The 17346-nt window shown below is 30.4% G+C and overlaps 4 protein-coding genes and 1 long non-coding RNA gene across 12 annotated transcripts in view; 2 read left to right on the forward strand and 3 right to left on the reverse strand.

The window, feature by feature from the left end:
* The first annotated feature begins 105 nt into the window (after positions 1 to 105).
* Positions 106 to 3706, forward strand: LOC114928995 (glutathione hydrolase 7). Of its 2 annotated transcripts, none has more exons than XM_085484194.1 (9): positions 106 to 346; positions 676 to 842; positions 920 to 1080; positions 1137 to 1216; positions 1292 to 1567; positions 1661 to 1948; positions 2018 to 2084; positions 2165 to 2395; positions 2509 to 3706. In XM_085484194.1, the coding sequence occupies exons 1-9, from the start codon at positions 328 to 330 to the stop codon at positions 2717 to 2719; spliced, it is 1500 nt and encodes a 499-aa protein (XP_085340320.1). In that variant the 5' UTR covers positions 106 to 327; the 3' UTR covers positions 2720 to 3706. The 2 variants fall into 2 exon arrangements, with proteins under 2 accessions (XP_085340320.1, XP_085340321.1); XM_085484195.1 differs by having other exon boundaries at positions 977 to 1080.
* nac (GDP-fucose transporter nac) lies at positions 2922 to 5680 on the reverse strand. Of its 2 annotated transcripts, XM_029300349.2 has the most exons (5): positions 5367 to 5680; positions 4700 to 4813; positions 4320 to 4524; positions 3905 to 4043; positions 2922 to 3829 (listed from the first exon to the last, which is right to left on the reverse strand). In XM_029300349.2, the coding sequence occupies exons 2-5, from the start codon at positions 4762 to 4764 to the stop codon at positions 3240 to 3242; spliced, it is 999 nt and encodes a 332-aa protein (XP_029156182.1). In that variant the 5' UTR covers positions 4765 to 4813; positions 5367 to 5680; the 3' UTR covers positions 2922 to 3239. The 2 variants fall into 2 exon arrangements, with proteins under 2 accessions (XP_029156182.1, XP_085340323.1); XM_085484197.1 differs by having other exon boundaries at positions 4700 to 5680.
* A 1651-nt stretch (positions 5681 to 7331) lies between these two features.
* On the reverse strand, positions 7332 to 11197 carry AdipoR (adiponectin receptor). 2 transcript variants are annotated; one of them, XM_029300455.2, is made up of 7 exons: positions 10605 to 11197; positions 9518 to 9803; positions 9334 to 9432; positions 8952 to 9123; positions 8396 to 8793; positions 8134 to 8298; positions 7332 to 8025 (listed from the first exon to the last, which is right to left on the reverse strand). In XM_029300455.2, the coding sequence occupies exons 2-7, from the start codon at positions 9764 to 9766 to the stop codon at positions 7891 to 7893; spliced, it is 1218 nt and encodes a 405-aa protein (XP_029156288.1). In that variant the 5' UTR covers positions 9767 to 9803; positions 10605 to 11197; the 3' UTR covers positions 7332 to 7890. The 2 variants fall into 2 exon arrangements, with proteins under 2 accessions (XP_029156288.1, XP_029156296.1); XM_029300463.2 differs by lacking the exon at positions 10605 to 11197 and adding an exon at positions 10325 to 10568.
* LOC114929122 (uncharacterized) lies at positions 10842 to 11738 on the forward strand. The gene is made up of 3 exons (XR_003819201.2): positions 10842 to 11101; positions 11195 to 11347; positions 11457 to 11738. It is a non-coding gene; the product is annotated as an uncharacterized LOC114929122 (long non-coding RNA).
* A 284-nt stretch (positions 11739 to 12022) lies between these two features.
* Positions 12023 to 17346, reverse strand: part of LOC114929006 (uncharacterized) — a 36791-nt gene continuing 31467 nt past the window's right edge. For all 5 annotated transcript variants that reach the window (XM_029300392.2, XM_085484221.1, XM_029300377.2 and 2 more), the window contains one exon: positions 12023 to 17224. In XM_029300392.2, coding sequence (XP_029156225.2) covers positions 14642 to 17224 — 2583 coding nt within the window. In that variant the 3' untranslated portion in view covers positions 12023 to 14641. The remainder of the gene's footprint in view (positions 17225 to 17346) is intronic.

Raw genomic sequence — 17346 nt, forward strand, 5'->3', positions numbered from 1 at the left:
ATATGTATATGATCTAGAGTGTGTTCGAAAATCCTAGTCACGAGAAGAGTAACATTGAATTTGACCAATCAAGACAAAGAAATCTGTGCTCCTTATGTTCTGAATTATTTTTGAACGCACCCTTACAGGTGGCAGTTTAAAGAGAGAGCTCTCTTGTTGTCTCCTTTTTGTTTCTATTTATCCTAATTTGTTTATTTTCACATCTAGTTTGATATATTAATTTAAAAAATTAGGACAATTTTCACGATATTTTATTAAATATCGTAGTACGTGTATGATTACTATTATAGATAGTATTTGAAAATATTAAATAGCAAACTTTGTGAAATGAGTTATTATAATACACGTAAGTCTTGTAAAAAGTACTTTCCATATTTGTAAAAATTTGCTAATTATGAAACATATGCGTAATTATTAAACACTATTAATTTTCAAAATAGAAATTTACATGCATTGTATGTGAAGTATTTTGCTCTTGTAATGTTTCTAACTTATTAATAAGATTATTTAATACAAAACTGTTTATGTTTATTTATCAAAAATGTCCTTTTTTATTTCCTGTCTAATCATTTTACTTTTACTCTTCCTCTAACAAATTGATATACAATTCTCAAAGCTTTTCATTCATTTACAATATAATGAGAAACAAGGTTATATAGAAGTTAATGTTTTTAGATCTTACAGAAGAATGTCCTTTAACGAAAGAAAAAAGTTACAAATACAGATTATGTGCTTACTGCGGCAATGGACTTAAATTTATCATTGTCTGCTTTGTTGCGTTGACTTTTGCTATCACTACTATGTTGGTGCTACAAATTCTTTATACTGAAGATATACTGCAGGTAAGAAATATACTGCAGATTAAAAAAAGAGGAGAAATATAACGATAAAGATTCTAACAAAATTCTAATAATTTTAGAATAATCTTCATGGTATTCATGGAGCAGTTGCCACTGATTATTCAAATTGTTCTCAGATTGGCACTAAAATATTAAGAAAATCAGGCAATGCAGTGGATGCTGCAATAGCAGCAACTATTTGCATGACTATAGTAGCACCTCATAAAACTGGTCTTGGCGGGTGAGATAAATTAAAGCGTTGTTCACATTATGTTTTTAATGCTATTTTCTTTCCAGAGGTGGTTATATGATGATACATAATTACAAAAATCACTCTCATCCAATTCTTATTGATTTTGCAAATAACACAGCCAAAGGTTTGTGCATTTGATGTATATTTGTGATATAGAAAGAAATTTATATATAATATATTATCTACCTATACAATGTAGGTTCCTTTGCTAAAGCTGGAGTTCGTTTGCCAACTCTATTAAAAGGATTAGAATTTGCTCATGTATCATATGGCAATCTGCCATGGCATGATGTAGTAAAACCCTCTGTCAAGTTGGCTCGAGAGGGTTTTGTTGTATCTAAGGATCTTGTGGATGAAATATCAAAAAATACAGATTATGGAATGCTTTATAATGGTCCTTTAAATCCAGGTGATATATTACAATTGCATGAACTTGCGAATACATTAGATATGGTGGCAAAATATGGTGTAAAAGGTATGGTTTGCAATTTTATCCAATCATAAATAATAATTTTCATGCAATATTATCTCGATTTTCTTAAACTTATTTCTTAATTTTTTCTTTTAGTATTCTACAATGGTACTTTGTCATATAAAATTCTACATGGTAGTAATTTGCATGAAGAATCACTGCAAGAATTAGCAAGTTATAAACCCACTCTAACAATCGCGAAAAGTTCAACATTATATCATCATACAATTTATTATCCATCACACGTATCTCATATGCAAGCAGTAATTGAGGCATTAGAGGATCTTCCAATTTTGGCAGGAAATGCGTCTACAATAGAATCATTAATTCTTGTCGCGGATACATTGATGCGCTTGTATTCGTCTTCTCACAGTGTGCAACATGGTGAGTCATATCAATCTAATTATTACTGGAAGGCATAATTGCCTAATAACATTTTGATGACAATTTTAGTAAAGAGAGACGCGTACACTGGAGTTATGGCAATGGATTGGCAAGACACATATGTTAGCGTATTATCGTTAGTATCTCAAATTATTTATATTTATATATATTTGTTAGGTAACTATATATCATATTAATATATTATAAATGATTCAGTGGTTTAAGTTCACCTTTGGGCCTTGGAAATATGACGGACGCTGGCTTTCTATTAGACAATATCGATGATAATGATTTATTTACACTTATCCCTATTATTTTCCATTATGAAGAAGGAACATGTGGATTGCGTGGAGTGTTTGGTTCAGATGATGCTTACCTTAATGGTCAAATTCTCTACAATCTTATCGTTCGTGCTCTCAACGTTTCCACTGCAATAGAATATCCCAGGTAGATGAAAAGATATTAATATATATAATATATTAATATATACAATAATTTTACATAAATTCATTAAAATATTGTCAATTATCACAGCAATAATCACATTTTTGTTTTTCTAGATATTATTTTGTTTCTGGCAGTATGATGATAGAACATAATCAAAGACATTCAATAGAGACTGCATTGCAGGCTCGATTATATTCCATGATACCGTCATTGTCTATTGACGATAGTTTACTTACGAAAAGTATAAATGCAATTATTAAGAAAAAAGATTCGTTATCAAGTCATTCTGATAGTCGCGGAAACGGAATAGCATCCCGATTTTAAACGTATTCTTTTTTGTTACAAGCATACATGTCAAAAATCTTAAGAATCTTAAAGATTGCATAACACTGTGATATTAAAAAATATAATTCTAGACACTTAGACGTTATTTATATACAAATATTTGTGGGAATATGCAATAAGAACGGATCAATTTTGTAAGTTATATCTTTATATAGCTAGGAATGAGAAGAAAAGGCACATATAGTATATATATTAATTTCATATTTTAGATTCTAATACTGTTTTACACATGCATGGGACACATACTTAATATGTGTGTATGCATACAGATACATACATTCATATATACACTGTTACAAAACTAAAATAATTTTACATCAGTTTGCATATAACATACATACATATATATACAAAGAATAATGTTTTCCATATTATCTTGCTCTCTTCCTGAATTTCTTAAAAAAATGTATTTTTAAGAAAATATTTATATATATAATTGTGTAAAAAAATGATATTTTTATATATAAATTCTAATGAAATTATATACTTATTACTATTGTTAGACCTTAAGCTGTTGCGTCTCAATTTTATACTCTTTACTTAAATCCAATTGCCTAATCCTTGCGTAAGCTGCACTGGCAGTGAGTACAACGATATTGCTTAGCCACCAAAGAAATGATTTTTCTTCGTTAAACCAATAAGTTGCTAAGACCGTTTGAGCGCATGCTTTTGCAGTACCGCTAACGTTATGTGTTAAAGGAGATGTGACCTTTATTTGAAGCGCGGTAAAGTATCCAATGGCAAAACCAAATATACCACCGATCGTCATAGCACCCCAAAAAAAGGGATGTCCAAGCTTCTCGTAATTATATACAATCGTATGTTCACCACTAATTAACATTAACGGAATAAAAATAACAATACTGTACACGTTGTTATAATAAGAAAGTAACCAAATGTCCTCATTCACAGCTGGTAGCGTATGCTTTACACGGATGGAATATAAGGATAACATTAATGATCCAAGCACGCCGAAAAATGTTCCAAGGATGGATAGGGAACCTGCTAATTGTTCCTGATCTACACCCAACCAGAACCCAGCGATAATTACTGCACAGCATACTATGCACTTGAAAGATGTTTTTTGCCCTGTAATTTTTGCCGATTAATTTCTCCAATAATTTTTAATCAAAGTTTTTGGCTACTTGTTTCTGTATATCTTACCAAGTAAGATATAGGTAAATACCACATTAAATACAGTCGTCAGCGAACGGCCTACATAATAAAAAGCCACACCGACGTATTTTAAACACAAATTATTAGTTGCTATCATTCCAGTGAACAGGAGTGATAATGGTAGTACCTACAAAAATTTGTTCATACATATAAAAAAATACAATTATGTACTTTCAATAAAAATATAAAAACTTAAAGAGAGAATCCCAAAATTAAGATCATTTTTTCACATTTTTTTTTAATTTTCAAAATTTTAATAAATTTATGGAACATTATATAATATTAATAATTAAATATTTATTCTTTATATAGTAATAAATATTCTCTCAATTTAAATATCATAAAAATGTATATCATTGTTATTACATTAAATAATTGTATTATATTAAAAGAAATTATATACCTTTTTAAAAATATCTTTTCTAAATGGGCTACCATCTGCAATTTCAATGTATCTTGGAAACAATTGTGACAGTTTGCGTAAAGTAATGCAGATGATTACACTCACTATGCATTGAAACCAAGTTACAAACAGAGGAGCATCCAAATTCACAGATTTACTGGATAAGAGTGCCTTATTTACAAATACAGTCAAAATGGATACTATCCTAAAATTGATTTCAAAATATAGTTATACATATATATCAAGAAAATTGTATATCGAGATTTAAAATTATGCTTATCATATTCTCATGTAGTATAAAAAAAATCTATATAAGTATACTTAATAATTGATAGTAGAGAGAGAATATGTAAGCAATTTAACATCATTTTGCGACTCACCAATAGGCTGCAATTACAAATGTGATGTATATGTATTTGGATGCAAGTCCTGTTTTCAAGTTCATCTTGATAAAATTTATATATTTTTGGAAAAAATTTTATATATATATTTATCTATTTTAGTCAAAAGATACAGATGATAAATTATTCATATGATTACAATAGTTAGACTTGACAATTTGCATTGGATTTAATCAAATTATTGTTTCTTTTATATTATTACAAGGTAAACAATTTCATATAGGATCAAAATATTTTAATGAAACGTCAAATAATTGAAGTGCATATAAATATATTAAATTAGCATATAAACTATCTTGTTGTGCTGAAGCATAGATAAATGACAATTGATAATATTCTAATTATATGATAGATTCTTATGTTTGACATCATTCTTTTATTTTTAATGGTACACTTTCATTTAGATATTATTTTCAAATATATTGATTTTTTTATTGCTGGATGCGATGCCAAATAATTGAGGTTAAATAATATGATGGAATTTTTTTCTAATGTTAATACGTGTGAGAGATCTGCCGGCTGTTTTGATACTGATATATCACATCGGATTCTCAATTTCATAACATATTAATAAAGTAATTAGCAGCAATATACAATGGAATAATCTTTTTACTTTATTAAAAATATCATGTAATCTCACACGCACATGTACAGTCGAGCTTCTTTATTTGACAGTTAAGTTATCTCGAAATTGACACGTATACATTTCCTCTACATATATATTTTAAGATTTCCCTCGTGCTCTTGTCTAATGACACATGTGCAAATGAATCTATTTTAGCGCGCTATCTCTTATTTTCACTCACTATCATTCCCTCTCTCTCTCTCTCTCTCTCTCTCTCTCTAATGTATTCATCACGTGATAATATATATAAGTGAAAGAGAATAAGAAATAATTTAATTGATTCGCAAGATTGTAATTTTGTAGTTTAGAATAATTTATTATTTTTTATAAAACGGTTTATATGATATATATTATTTAAAACACGCACAAATTATCTAATCAATTTTTTTCCTTCAATTTTTGATACTTATATTTTAATATTGTTATGTTTCCTATGCAGTTTTATATTTATTTTATTATTATATAAAAACATCACTTTTGTACATTTTCAAATAAATATAAAAATCTAATTTTTTAATGCATTCTCTCACCTGGTTTTCTTTATTTTTTGTAAAAATAAACAGTGTATTGAAAGCAGATCTTGATAATTAAATAATTAATTAAAATATGGATTAAACACTTTGATAATCAAGATCATTGATTAAATTCATTGCAAATCAATAATAGTTTAACTGAGTGATGCTTTAATATATATATAAATTAGTCAAACATTGGGATATAAATAAAGCTATTATTTATATAGACGCTCTATAATTTGTGATAAAATCTGTACAGAATTCCATTTATAATAAAAAGTAATACAGAGAATATTTGAAGAGTAAAAATTACACATATATACAAATACATTTTAAGATACATTTTAAGATACATTAAAAAATACAAAATATATTTAAAAAAAAGAGACATACATACAGGTATATTAGAAAATGTGTGTGGCACATAAAATTCTATTTTTAATTTTGTCGCAAATTATAGATTGTCTGGAACAGGATTTTAAATCAATTATATTCAATGCAAAGATGAGACATTCTGTCTTCTTTTTTTAGGATTTTCTAAAAAATACAACTGATATATTTAGTAGAATTCTGTATATTAAGAACTTCGAATATATAGTACACAATTAGAAATTATGAATTATGCATTTGAAAAATTTGGTACATTTTTAAATGTCTTTCATAATGATATAGTAATAAACAAATTTTCGTTTCAACAATAATTTTGTTCAAAATATATTATAGATTTTATAGTATGTACTTATATGCTATAAAATCATTCATAGCAACGATTGCTTCCTAAATCTTAGTCACATCCGCGTGTTTTCGTTGCTTATTGTCTAAACTTTGTCTCGCATATACATATTATATTAAGTATAGAAATTTTACATATCAACCTCTTTTTATCAAAAAGACCCAACAAAGCATATGTATATAACTATTATTTAAATATTATAATCTAAGACATGGAAAAACTGTAGTTTTTTAATTTTTTAACTATATTAAAAATTATAAAAATAAAGATTAATAATTATAAATAAATGTATGCTTAAATAAATTATTTATATCATTTAATAACTATACTATAATTCATAAAAATAAATAAATGAAGATTCTTACTTCCTCACTGCAGCATATTGCACTATGACATTAATGAAAAATCATATAAATTTTCGTTTTTGCATTATATTATGCCGAAATAAATTTACTTCTTCATACATTATAAATTGCATTGTATACTAACATACTATTAAAAAAATTTATATTTTTAAATTTATGTGCAAAAAATTTGCTTCTTATTATAATATAGCTGCAATGAAAAAACAGGAAAAGCTTATAAGAAAAATAATATATAAATATTCATATAATTTCTATAACATAATTCATATAATTTTCAAACATAAATTAATAATAATTTGAAGATAAGTAATATATGTGCCCATTTAAGCTTATATTATATACTTTGTTTGGAATTTCATTTATAATACACTAGTCGAATTTGATAGATTGTATTTGTTAGATTTTATCTCTTAAAATGATATGTAGACTTTCATCTCACGAGAAAATTCAGAGAATTTCAGTTCAAGTACCATATTTCAATATTTCATACATATTTCACATTTCTTTCATATTTAAAGTTTTATAGTGCCATAATTTTTAACTGTAATATAATTGTAAAGTAAATATACACACAGACACACACACATACACACACACACACACACACACACACACACAGAAAACCCCATTATTTTTCAATCATTTTTCAATATCAATTTCAATAATTTACAGTCATATACATATCTTCGAAAATAACTTCTATATTCTTAAAACTAATAAAAACTACAATTAAATAAACACAAGCAACACATTTTAAAACATATTCAAACAAAATTTGAAATTAGATATATTTCCTCTATGTTTTATATACATTTACCGTATCTTTCAACAGCACATGTCCACTGGCATAAGATTTAGGAAATTCTTTGTAGTCTTTTATTTAGATTTATGACATGAAAGTTATCAACAAGATGAAGTATATGCCCGCAGATTTAAAAAGCTAACACCTGCGACGGATTTGTGCAGTCACCTATTGTCATTCTATGCATTGCCATTTCCGTAATACCATGATAATGTACAAAAGCAGCTGCAATTACTAATACATGGAAGATTTGATGACTCTGAAACTAAATTTAAAATGTAATATAATATCTATATATATTGCTGAAATAATCAATATTTGTTATTTTTGTAGAAATCAATATTTTGATATCGATTTTTAATAAAGTTCTTACCCAAATATCAAATTTTCCCGGAAAAAAACGTTCAGGTACCCTTAAAGCATAAAATAATGCACCTAGTATATACAAACATCCCATCAGTATCAACCATCCAAGGGATGCTTGACTGATCGCCTTGAACCAACCTTCAGCAACAGCATAATGTACTGCTGGTATTACCTATAAATATAAATAATAATAAAAATAAATATACTTAAGCTATTTATTCTAAAGTGAAAAAATGCTATATTCTGTAAAATAAATTAAAATAACTTACCCCGCTAAGCCCGAATCCCATAAAAACTCCCGCTCTGAGTGGACGATAGTTTGGTTCACCAAACCGCTCCCATAATGATACTACAATACTGGTTATACCAAGGACAACCACTACAGATAGGTAAATTAATTTAGGTTGATAGTCGCAATAAAATCCATAATAAAGCCATGGTACAAAACTACCCATAATAAGCATAGCTATGCCACAATAATCTAACTTTGAAAATAGCTTTCCAACACATTCGCTGTGGCAATGAACTGTGTGAAAGGCAAATGACATTCCTAGGCAAATTATAGCACCAGCAAAAAAGGTACCAAATACCAACTTTTCTTCCAATTGAATTTCTATAGGAGGTTGTGTTAGAAAAAATATAGCTATACCAATAAAGGCAACGCAGCCTGTAAAGAATAAAATATGTTATCAACATAATTTATAACCAAAAGTTATACAGAATATGCTCTCAAAAAAATATATGCTCTTTTCAAAAAGTGCACATCAATATACATTCAATGTTATTTTATATACTGATAAACTTAATATTGATAAAAGAGTGTACCTAACAAATGTGTCCAAATATTGCCAGTTTCTGTATGAATTCGAAAAATACTTTTAAAACACGCATAAAACGAGGGTAGTGGTGGTCTGTGACCAGCATGTAAGAAATCATTATCTTGTAACCATCTTGGTAAATTCCTAAAATGACATTGTTTCCATGATGCTTCCCATACCTATAAATAAAAGTTTTTAATTTGATTTGCTAAACATTTTAATTATAATTCTTAGACTGTTATAGCTAACTTCTTGCAACTGTGATATAAGAGCATTTTTTAAATTATATTCTTATTACAATGATTTATTAAATAAATAAAATTATTAAATAAATTATTAAATTACATTAAATAAAATTATTAAATAAATATTATAGTGTTTTCTATTACCTTTCGAACGAATTCTTCGGCCTGTTCTGCTGCATTATGTGCTAATGCACCTAAATCAATTTCATCGCTCAATACACCTGCTTTCAATACTTCAGTCATCTATAATTTACACATAATACATGTTTATTCCACAGTTAATTACATTTATCCTTTTACAGCAAATAAATAATAAGGCAAAATATACCTCACAATCCAGAAGATGATCATCTTCTGGGGTTGAAGGCAAAGGACATCCGACTCCATCTTCTTCTTCTGCCAAACAACTTGCGTCATCATCATCTAATAATTCTTTAACTTCATGTAAACCAGGTATTTCACTATTTAGTAATACACGATCACTCCATGGAATACGATGTCGTATTCCTGCCAATTCTCTCGGTAAACATTCATCTTTTTCTTTGGCCTCCAGAATAACATCTTCGTAATGTGACATGATTCAGAGTATAATTGACTGCAACTCTACAAGTTTGCTTTAGAAGAAAAAATAATACACACGTTATACAAATTTTTAGTATAAATCGGTATTTGTAAGTCTATATATGTCATCCATAATCTCAATATAAATTTTTTAAAGTGTATATCTAAGATCATAAAAATATCTCATAATTGTTACTATATTTTTAGTGGACATAAATTTTTATCAAAAGTTATATTTTTTTTTATGTAGCTCTACACATTTACTTATAAATCTATGCTTGAGGTAAAAAATATACTGAAGTAAAAAGGAATAATTTTCTAACAAGAAATAAATATTAAAAACTATTGTCATGTATGAGATGAGGAAAAGGTTAACACATTAAAATTAGTTAAGACAAGTTAAAAATAGAAATCAATTATGTAAATTATTAGAACACAAATCTAGTATCAGAATAAATCCAACATCTGTTATATTTAAATCCAAATATAATTTTTATCCAACTATAAATATATATCACAGCATTAAAAATATAATTTTTACAAAAATGTACTGATTTCTTTTTAGTACACTTACACGTCAAGAATAAGAATTATGACTTATTATGTAAGATACGATAAATATACATGTGTATCGTCAAATGCAAGTCACTTAAAACTTTTCTCTTTGTTAAAGGTTATTTTTCATTCAAACGTTTCGGCTTGTACGAATTTTAATTTCTTGAAAATGCCATTACGGCATACAGTATAAAAAGGGCAACGAAAAAATCACGGATATGAAAGAAATACTTCATAAATGTAATAAAACTAATAAAAAAATCCTAAGCAAACGTCTAGAAAAATATTTCAGCACTAACCCAGTCGCACGATGTTCCTACACTTGCAATAACGTTCACATTTGCGTGAACATGTTCCGAGAGTTTTAGGCTGTAAGAATATCGGAACGACTGAAAAAATTACGTTTCCTGTTCCGTTGTTAACGTTTGCACGTTTGATCTACAAAATGCTAATGACACATTACGCAGCAACGACAACGCGTGGCAAAGTAAAATCCAGAGATAACTGATGAACTTTTCTATTATACACAGAATACACACACGCATACGTCACGTACATTAGGATATATATATATGGTCGTAGAACGGTATAGTTCAATGTACTGAGAAATCGCATGGGGCAAAGATCGTATAAATTTTCCTTGGAAGCGGAAATGTCAAAAAATTAGCTGGAAAATTTTATTTGACCTCGAAGTGATTCCAGAAATCACGTGAGGCTCCAAAGTGCGAAACTTTTCACGTTTAAAGCCTTTTGGTCGCGAACATCGCGAAAAGATGAAAATCTAGTGAGATACTAGGTATTTTTCTTAAATTAGCATTTATGACGTATTTTTAATGTTTCAATGACAGGAGGAATATTTTTTAAAAAAGATCTACGATTAATTGAACAGGTTATTTGATGCAAAATATACAAAAAGCTTTTCAAGGTTATACATTTAATAGTCCCTTTATGGTTTGTCGTCTGCTATCTCGATCAGCTGTATGGATCAGCTGGATCTAACATAAGTAAGGACCGTAGATTGTGGGAGCTCTTTAGCTAGAAGGTAGGTGGATTCAATTGATTTTTAAATATAGAATTTGTTTAAACCTTCTAAATTTTTCTATTTAATTAATCATGGGACAATATTTGGAAGTTCTCAATGTATTTTGCAGAAATTTAATCAATCGGGAAAGAAATTTTTGCTTCTTTGGATTGGTACACCTGACTGTCATATGATAATAGTACCTTGACTTTGACATTTGACATTCCTATAGACTTCTATAGATTATGTAGAAGGCTGTAGACTATAGATAATTCCTCTTCACAATATTGTGTATTTTGATGATAAAATTCAGGCAAAAAATAAAGTTTCCTCTTCATGTCTTCCCTTTTTCATTAATTTTAGAAAAAAGAAAGATTTTGTATAATTAATGACTGTAAAATATATAATTAAATTAGAGAGGTATATATTTCAAATATTTATATATTTGTTAACAAAGGAAAATTTTATTTCTATTTAATTATATTTATAAAGCATATATCTATAAATATTTTTTTTCTTTTCATATAAATTTAAAATTGTAAAGTGAAAAGTTAGAAAAAATGCAATTGCAAGAGAACAAACAAGTTCATGATAAAATAATAACATTTTTTTAACATTAATTAAAATTTCATTACGTATAATTCATCACATCGCAGTCACATACACTTACACATACATCTGAATAAAAGAGCACAATTGATTTTAAAAATTGAAACATTTTATTCATATTTTTATAAGCAAAAACACAACAAAATTCAAGTACACTTATATCATACGTGTTAACGTCAACTAAAATATATAATTACAGTAACATGACTCGATGTAAGATGCAACGCTTTAATGTCTTTATGAATTTCTCGCATACCATGATTGATTCGATGAATAGATATCATTTCGCGAAAAGGAATTCAAAGAAATTCTCATTTATTTTTTGAGGGTATGCATGCACCGATAAAGATCATTATTGCGATGGACCATGAAGCCATGTCCACGCACATTTTTCTCTCATCAATTTTTCTTTTTAACAAGTCTTAATCGCATCACGATTTCGCTACTGACTATCAAGGAGAGTGCTTTGAAAGTTACAAAAACGGCCGCCACATAATAAGGCACACAATTGATGCAACGCGCATTTCAATATAACGATATATATTCGTACTTATCTTTAAATGTATTTTGGTGTGAATGAACGTTTGTAGAGCTATACGAATCATCTTAGAAATGATTTATACGTATCATGCTTAAGGAAACTAGAACCTTGCACAGGAACAATGGTGTCTATATAATATTTATATTTATATTATATTTTATATATATATATATATATATATATATATATATATATACATATATATGTATATACATATATGTATATATATATATATACATATAATATCGCTGCTATGTGATAAGATTTCGCGTTGATAGCGCCTGTTCTTTCATATCTTTATCAGCATTGTTTTATCGCATCGCTACTTTATCATTTTATTATTATTTAATTGTATTATTATCATTTTTCGTGTTTTCTCTAATTGCTTGGATTGATCGATATTTTATTTACATATTTCTCTGAGGTATATGTTACGCATATTGTGTGATATGGGATATATGTATGCAATGAGACTTCATGAACCACGTCTATCAATCGACTTACGTAATATGCAACCTAAGGTACTCTCGATCTATTCCTGACACAAATCAACTAAAGCGTGGACTATATGTCGTAACAAGTGATGTGGCTGTCATGTGTGTAAGTACACATATGCATCTTTTTGCGGTGCGTTTACTCGATTCCGATCTGAAACGCTAGTATAAAAAAAAAAATTTTTTTTGTTTTCTTATTCTGATTTTTCGGTAAATGTTTAGAATGGAGATTATCTTATCTTTTATATGAAACTGTAATATTTGAGGCGGAAAAAAAAAAAAGTCCGGATATAAAGATGTAGTAATTTAAAAAAGCGTCATCCTTAAAAATTATATATCTTTAAAATTGACAAGACAAAAAACTTTTTGCAATTGGGCGACATAAATCACATATGATATCAAAGTTTTCAAAAAATCTGCGTAATAATTCTTATTCTAAACATTTACCGGTGTGTTCAATGTAGAATAATATTTTTTAACCATCATCATAAGCTTTTTCTATATACATCTCGTTATACTTTTCAATAACAGGCTAAGGTACATCTACAAGTAGCTCACTGTTTTACCGCTGCCCTTTTTCAACTAGTATCTCCTATGAAAATGTGATATTACATCCTGTATGGTTATTACATATCGCTATCTTAAAAGCATGTATTATTGAACTATCTAGTCTGCCAATTTTTCTCTGTATACAATATATATTTCCCTTCTCTCGACTAGAAAAAGAAAGTCTTAAAACCTTACGGATGAATATACACAGGGTACTCCGATGATGCCAAGTTGAAAATTGTGAGCAGTCAGAACTTCTCTAAGCAAAAGGCCATCCAACGTGATCATGTGCAACAATAACTCTTAGTCTTTTAACATTCATGTCTTTTATATAGATTGTAAAAATAATGCTTTAGTCATTTCCAGAGGCAGATTTGTTACGAGAGATATCGTAGTGAGAATAAAAAATAACAACTTGGCATTTTATGCCTCAATAAATATTTCATCATACGTATGTTCCTCTTCTTTTATTTCATTTAAAATAAAGTTTCTTTATATTCGCGAAAAACAACGTATTGCCTCTTGATAAGCTCGGTCCAGATAAAAGCTAACATTGCGAATCTTGTTTTTGTTTTGATTATGAACAATGACAATACGGTAATGTTTTAAATGACAATGGTAAAATGCTATCGTAGAATGATACTACAATGCATGCTCCCACACACATAAAATTTTTGCAGATTGTACGATTATGAAGGAAACTTAAAACTATTTACAAAAATGGATCTGCAATGCTTTCGAAATAATATAACATTTAGTAAACATTTAGATAACATTTAGTCCTCCTTGAGCGTGTCACTGAATTTTCGAAAGAATAATCGATTTGTTAAATCTTTGCCCAATAAGGGAATAAAATATTTGCCTTTTTTCAATTACGAGGAGGTATCCTTACACGTACTTATACGTGCTTGATTGAGATATACCCGGGAAAAAGTGCAACATCCTGTGGCCTATTTCGAAAAAGACGAGACCTTTCAGACGCGCGCGAGTATAATAATATATTATTATAATATAATCTGTATCACAATTCCCATTCTATACACATTCTATGTTATAATAATATATTTCCTCATCTTGAGGAAAGTTTGTGACGGGAGGGTATATCTGAAATTTTCCAATACATTATTGTATGTTACAACATACTGCTCTGCAGGGTATCGGACCTTCAGCATTCTGATCGTACAGAGGCTGTTGCTTGAATATTTTCGAATCGAACGGTAAGAATGGCGATTTTCCGGTGTAATAGCTTTCGTATACTTCGTATGCCTCGTCGATGGGTATTTTCTCGTTTTCCAAAACGACAGTCTGATTTAAATTCGGTACGAAAATCGGAATCTCTTCGCTGCAGAAATGCTCGATCATCTTCTCAGAATGATTATTTGGCACAGTTTTCGATTTCGATGAGATTACCGACGTGCTGAATCCTTCCTCGCTCGATTCATCCTCCACACTGATAACGCTGTTCTGTTCCAGCTTATAGTACTTCCGCACGTGTTCCATCGTAGCTCTCTCTATCTCGAAGTTATCCTCTTCCGCAGCTTCACCTTCGTAGAGGACCCCCGGACTTTGCATCATCCTTCTCGGGGTTATCACAGGTTCTATAGTTTCGGCTTCCCAGCACTCTAATACATCGGGTTCTTCTATGCTTACAGAGGACGCTATCATTATACTGTTGTTTTCCTCATTCTCGCTGCTATTTCTGGTCTCCTCGCGCATCACCACATTCTCATTGATTACATCGATATGAGCAGCGGTCTTCAGCGCACTTGAATTATCATCTTGATCGTTAAAAGATGGTACAGTTTCGTACAAGGACATTGGTAATAATTTGCCATCCTTCGAGATGATAATCTCCCCTTTCTCGAATGTCCGTACGCTCACCATTCCGTGTTCGTTCGATTTCTTCTCGTCGTTTTCAACATCTATCCGTCTCATCTTGATATCGATATTCTCAACGTGATTTCTATTGACTTTTCTCAATGTCTTGATTCGTCTTGCATTAACTCTTTTCGAGTTTATCCGAGAACTTAAAGCAACCCTCATACCCGCAACGCTATCCTCCTGAGTAAATTCGCAAACGTTACCAACATTGTTCTTCGACGTGTCTTTTCTTAATCTCACGGCAGCGACAAGGTCTTCTAGAGTACAGGAAACCAATGAGGAGACCAATTGATTCTGCGTCTTCTCATCAAGATTCTTGTTCAGCTTGTCGACTCTCTTCGCTTTTCCTTTTCTTTTCGCGTCTCTTTTTCTCCTACCGATCGATATTAACGTCGAATCATCCTCCACTTGATCATTTCTCACGTTGTTTTGACTGTTGGTTTTTGCGAATTCGCCGCAGCTAGCCATGCGCGACAACAAAACGTTGTCGACGCTGCTATTAACAGATAGTGCAGGCATGGGGTTGCCTTGCAAGTTTTTTGGCGGCTTACCATCCATTTCATCATCGTCGTCTTCATCCGTCTCACTTTCCGAGGTCGACGCCGACGTTACAAAAAGATCGGGCGAGTTCGCCCGACGCAGCCATTCCTTCACAGCGGCAGTGATAGGGTATTCCGACAGTCGAGTCTGACTCTCAAATCCGAAATCTTCGTTCGAAGCTTCTATCGTGATTTGGTTCGTGGTTTTGGTCTTATTATTTTCGTTAGCGCGCACCTCTAACGCGACCTTTTTGTTTGTCGCTTCCTGATCGGTTTCGTTCAGTTTGTTATTTGTGATCGTGCACGAATCGTTTAGTTCGACGGCTTCAAATTGCTGTACGAGCTTTCCGTTCTCCATGTCTAAATCCGGTCCCGGAGTAGGTTCTCTCACGAATTTTGAACCTTTTTTGCTGTACTTTTTAGGTAATACGAACGATGTTCGCACAATTGACGAATTGTTGTAATGTAATTGTCGAATATCTTCCTCTTGTTCCTCATTGACATCCATCGGAGTTGAATTAGTATTGGAGGCACTCTCCTGAAGACTTGTCAATTTTGACTTCTTCTCCGTTAAATTGGTGAAATGTTCCAAATATCTTTCACCATTCGTTAAACCTTCTCCAGGATATCCGATATGATTATTCAACATATCCGTCGCATGAATGTCATTACTATTACTTTCGAATAGCTCATGCTTCGCATTGGCACTGGTCGAATCATTTTCGATAGGTTTGATTAGTACCTTGTGATCAGTCAGAGCATCGCTGTTTATCTCCGCGATCTCATTAGTTACATCTGGGACTAGATGATTCGTTTGACTGTGAATTTCTACGTTTTTGTTCTTTGGCTTGTGCTCAACTATTGTCGATTGAATACTTTCCACCGGCGTTTCTGTAAAGATGTGTTCTGCATCGCAGATTGTTGTTGCGTCTTCTTGGTTGGTTGGACTTTGAACGGTTGAGTCAGATGTTTTTTCAGTCTGGTGGCTGGAGGGTTCAGTTTCGACGTAGGATGATACATCTGATACATCGTTGACAGACGACGTAACTTCTTCGGTCACAGTGCTGATGGCGGATGTTGAGACAGGACTAGAGAGGATATGAGTTTTTTGCGTGGCCGGCCGTAATTGAAATTCCTGGCACTCGGGATTCAGCGGCCGATTCGCCGTTGTCGCAGTTGTACTCGCAGTTGATGTTGGACATTCTGACCAAGGTAGTCGGGAAGACGATACATCATTATCACATTCGGAACTGTATTCCCCTTCCTCTTCATCTTCGGTGTTACCCTAAATTTAACAAGAAGATACATTAACATCAGTGACAAATTTTAGTAAAATAATTCAAAATAAAAATTGTTACAAGATATTTGCATATTTTAAATATTTATATTTATAGTCCTCAATAAAAA

This window comes from Nylanderia fulva, unplaced genomic scaffold (assembly GCF_048542155.1).
Source record: "Nylanderia fulva isolate GAGA-0341 unplaced genomic scaffold, ASM4854215v1 Scaffold3, whole genome shotgun sequence".
In the NCBI taxonomy this organism is placed as follows: domain Eukaryota; kingdom Metazoa; phylum Arthropoda; class Insecta; order Hymenoptera; family Formicidae; genus Nylanderia; species Nylanderia fulva.

What these genes read in the sequence shown, in the direction of transcription:
- AdipoR (XM_029300455.2), bottom strand. Translation starts at nt 9,766, where the DNA reads ATGTCACATTACGAAGATGTTATTCTGGAGGCCAAAGAAAAAGATGAA. An exon ending in TATTTGGACACATTTGTTAG is followed by an intron (nt 8,794 to 8,951) that starts GTACACTCTTTT and finishes TATTCTTTACAG; the next exon opens with GCTGCGTTGCCTTTATTGGT. An exon ending in TGGGATTCGGGCTTAGCGGG is followed by an intron (nt 8,299 to 8,395) that starts GTAAGTTATTTT and finishes TTATATTTATAG; the next exon opens with GTAATACCAGCAGTACATTA.
- nac (XM_029300349.2), bottom strand. Translation starts at nt 4,764, where the DNA reads ATGAACTTGAAAACAGGACTTGCATCCAAATACATATACATCACATTT. An exon ending in TTTGTAATTGCAGCCTATTG is followed by an intron (nt 4,525 to 4,699) that starts GTGAGTCGCAAA and finishes AATCAATTTTAG; the next exon opens with GATAGTATCCATTTTGACTG. An exon ending in ATTTACCTATATCTTACTTG is followed by an intron (nt 3,830 to 3,904) that starts GTAAGATATACA and finishes CAAAAATTACAG; the next exon opens with GGCAAAAAACATCTTTCAAG.
- LOC114928995 (XM_085484194.1), top strand. An exon ending in ATACTGAAGATATACTGCAG is followed by an intron (nt 843 to 919) that starts GTAAGAAATATA and finishes TAATAATTTTAG; the next exon opens with AATAATCTTCATGGTATTCA. An exon ending in GGCAAAATATGGTGTAAAAG is followed by an intron (nt 1,568 to 1,660) that starts GTATGGTTTGCA and finishes TTTTTCTTTTAG; the next exon opens with TATTCTACAATGGTACTTTG.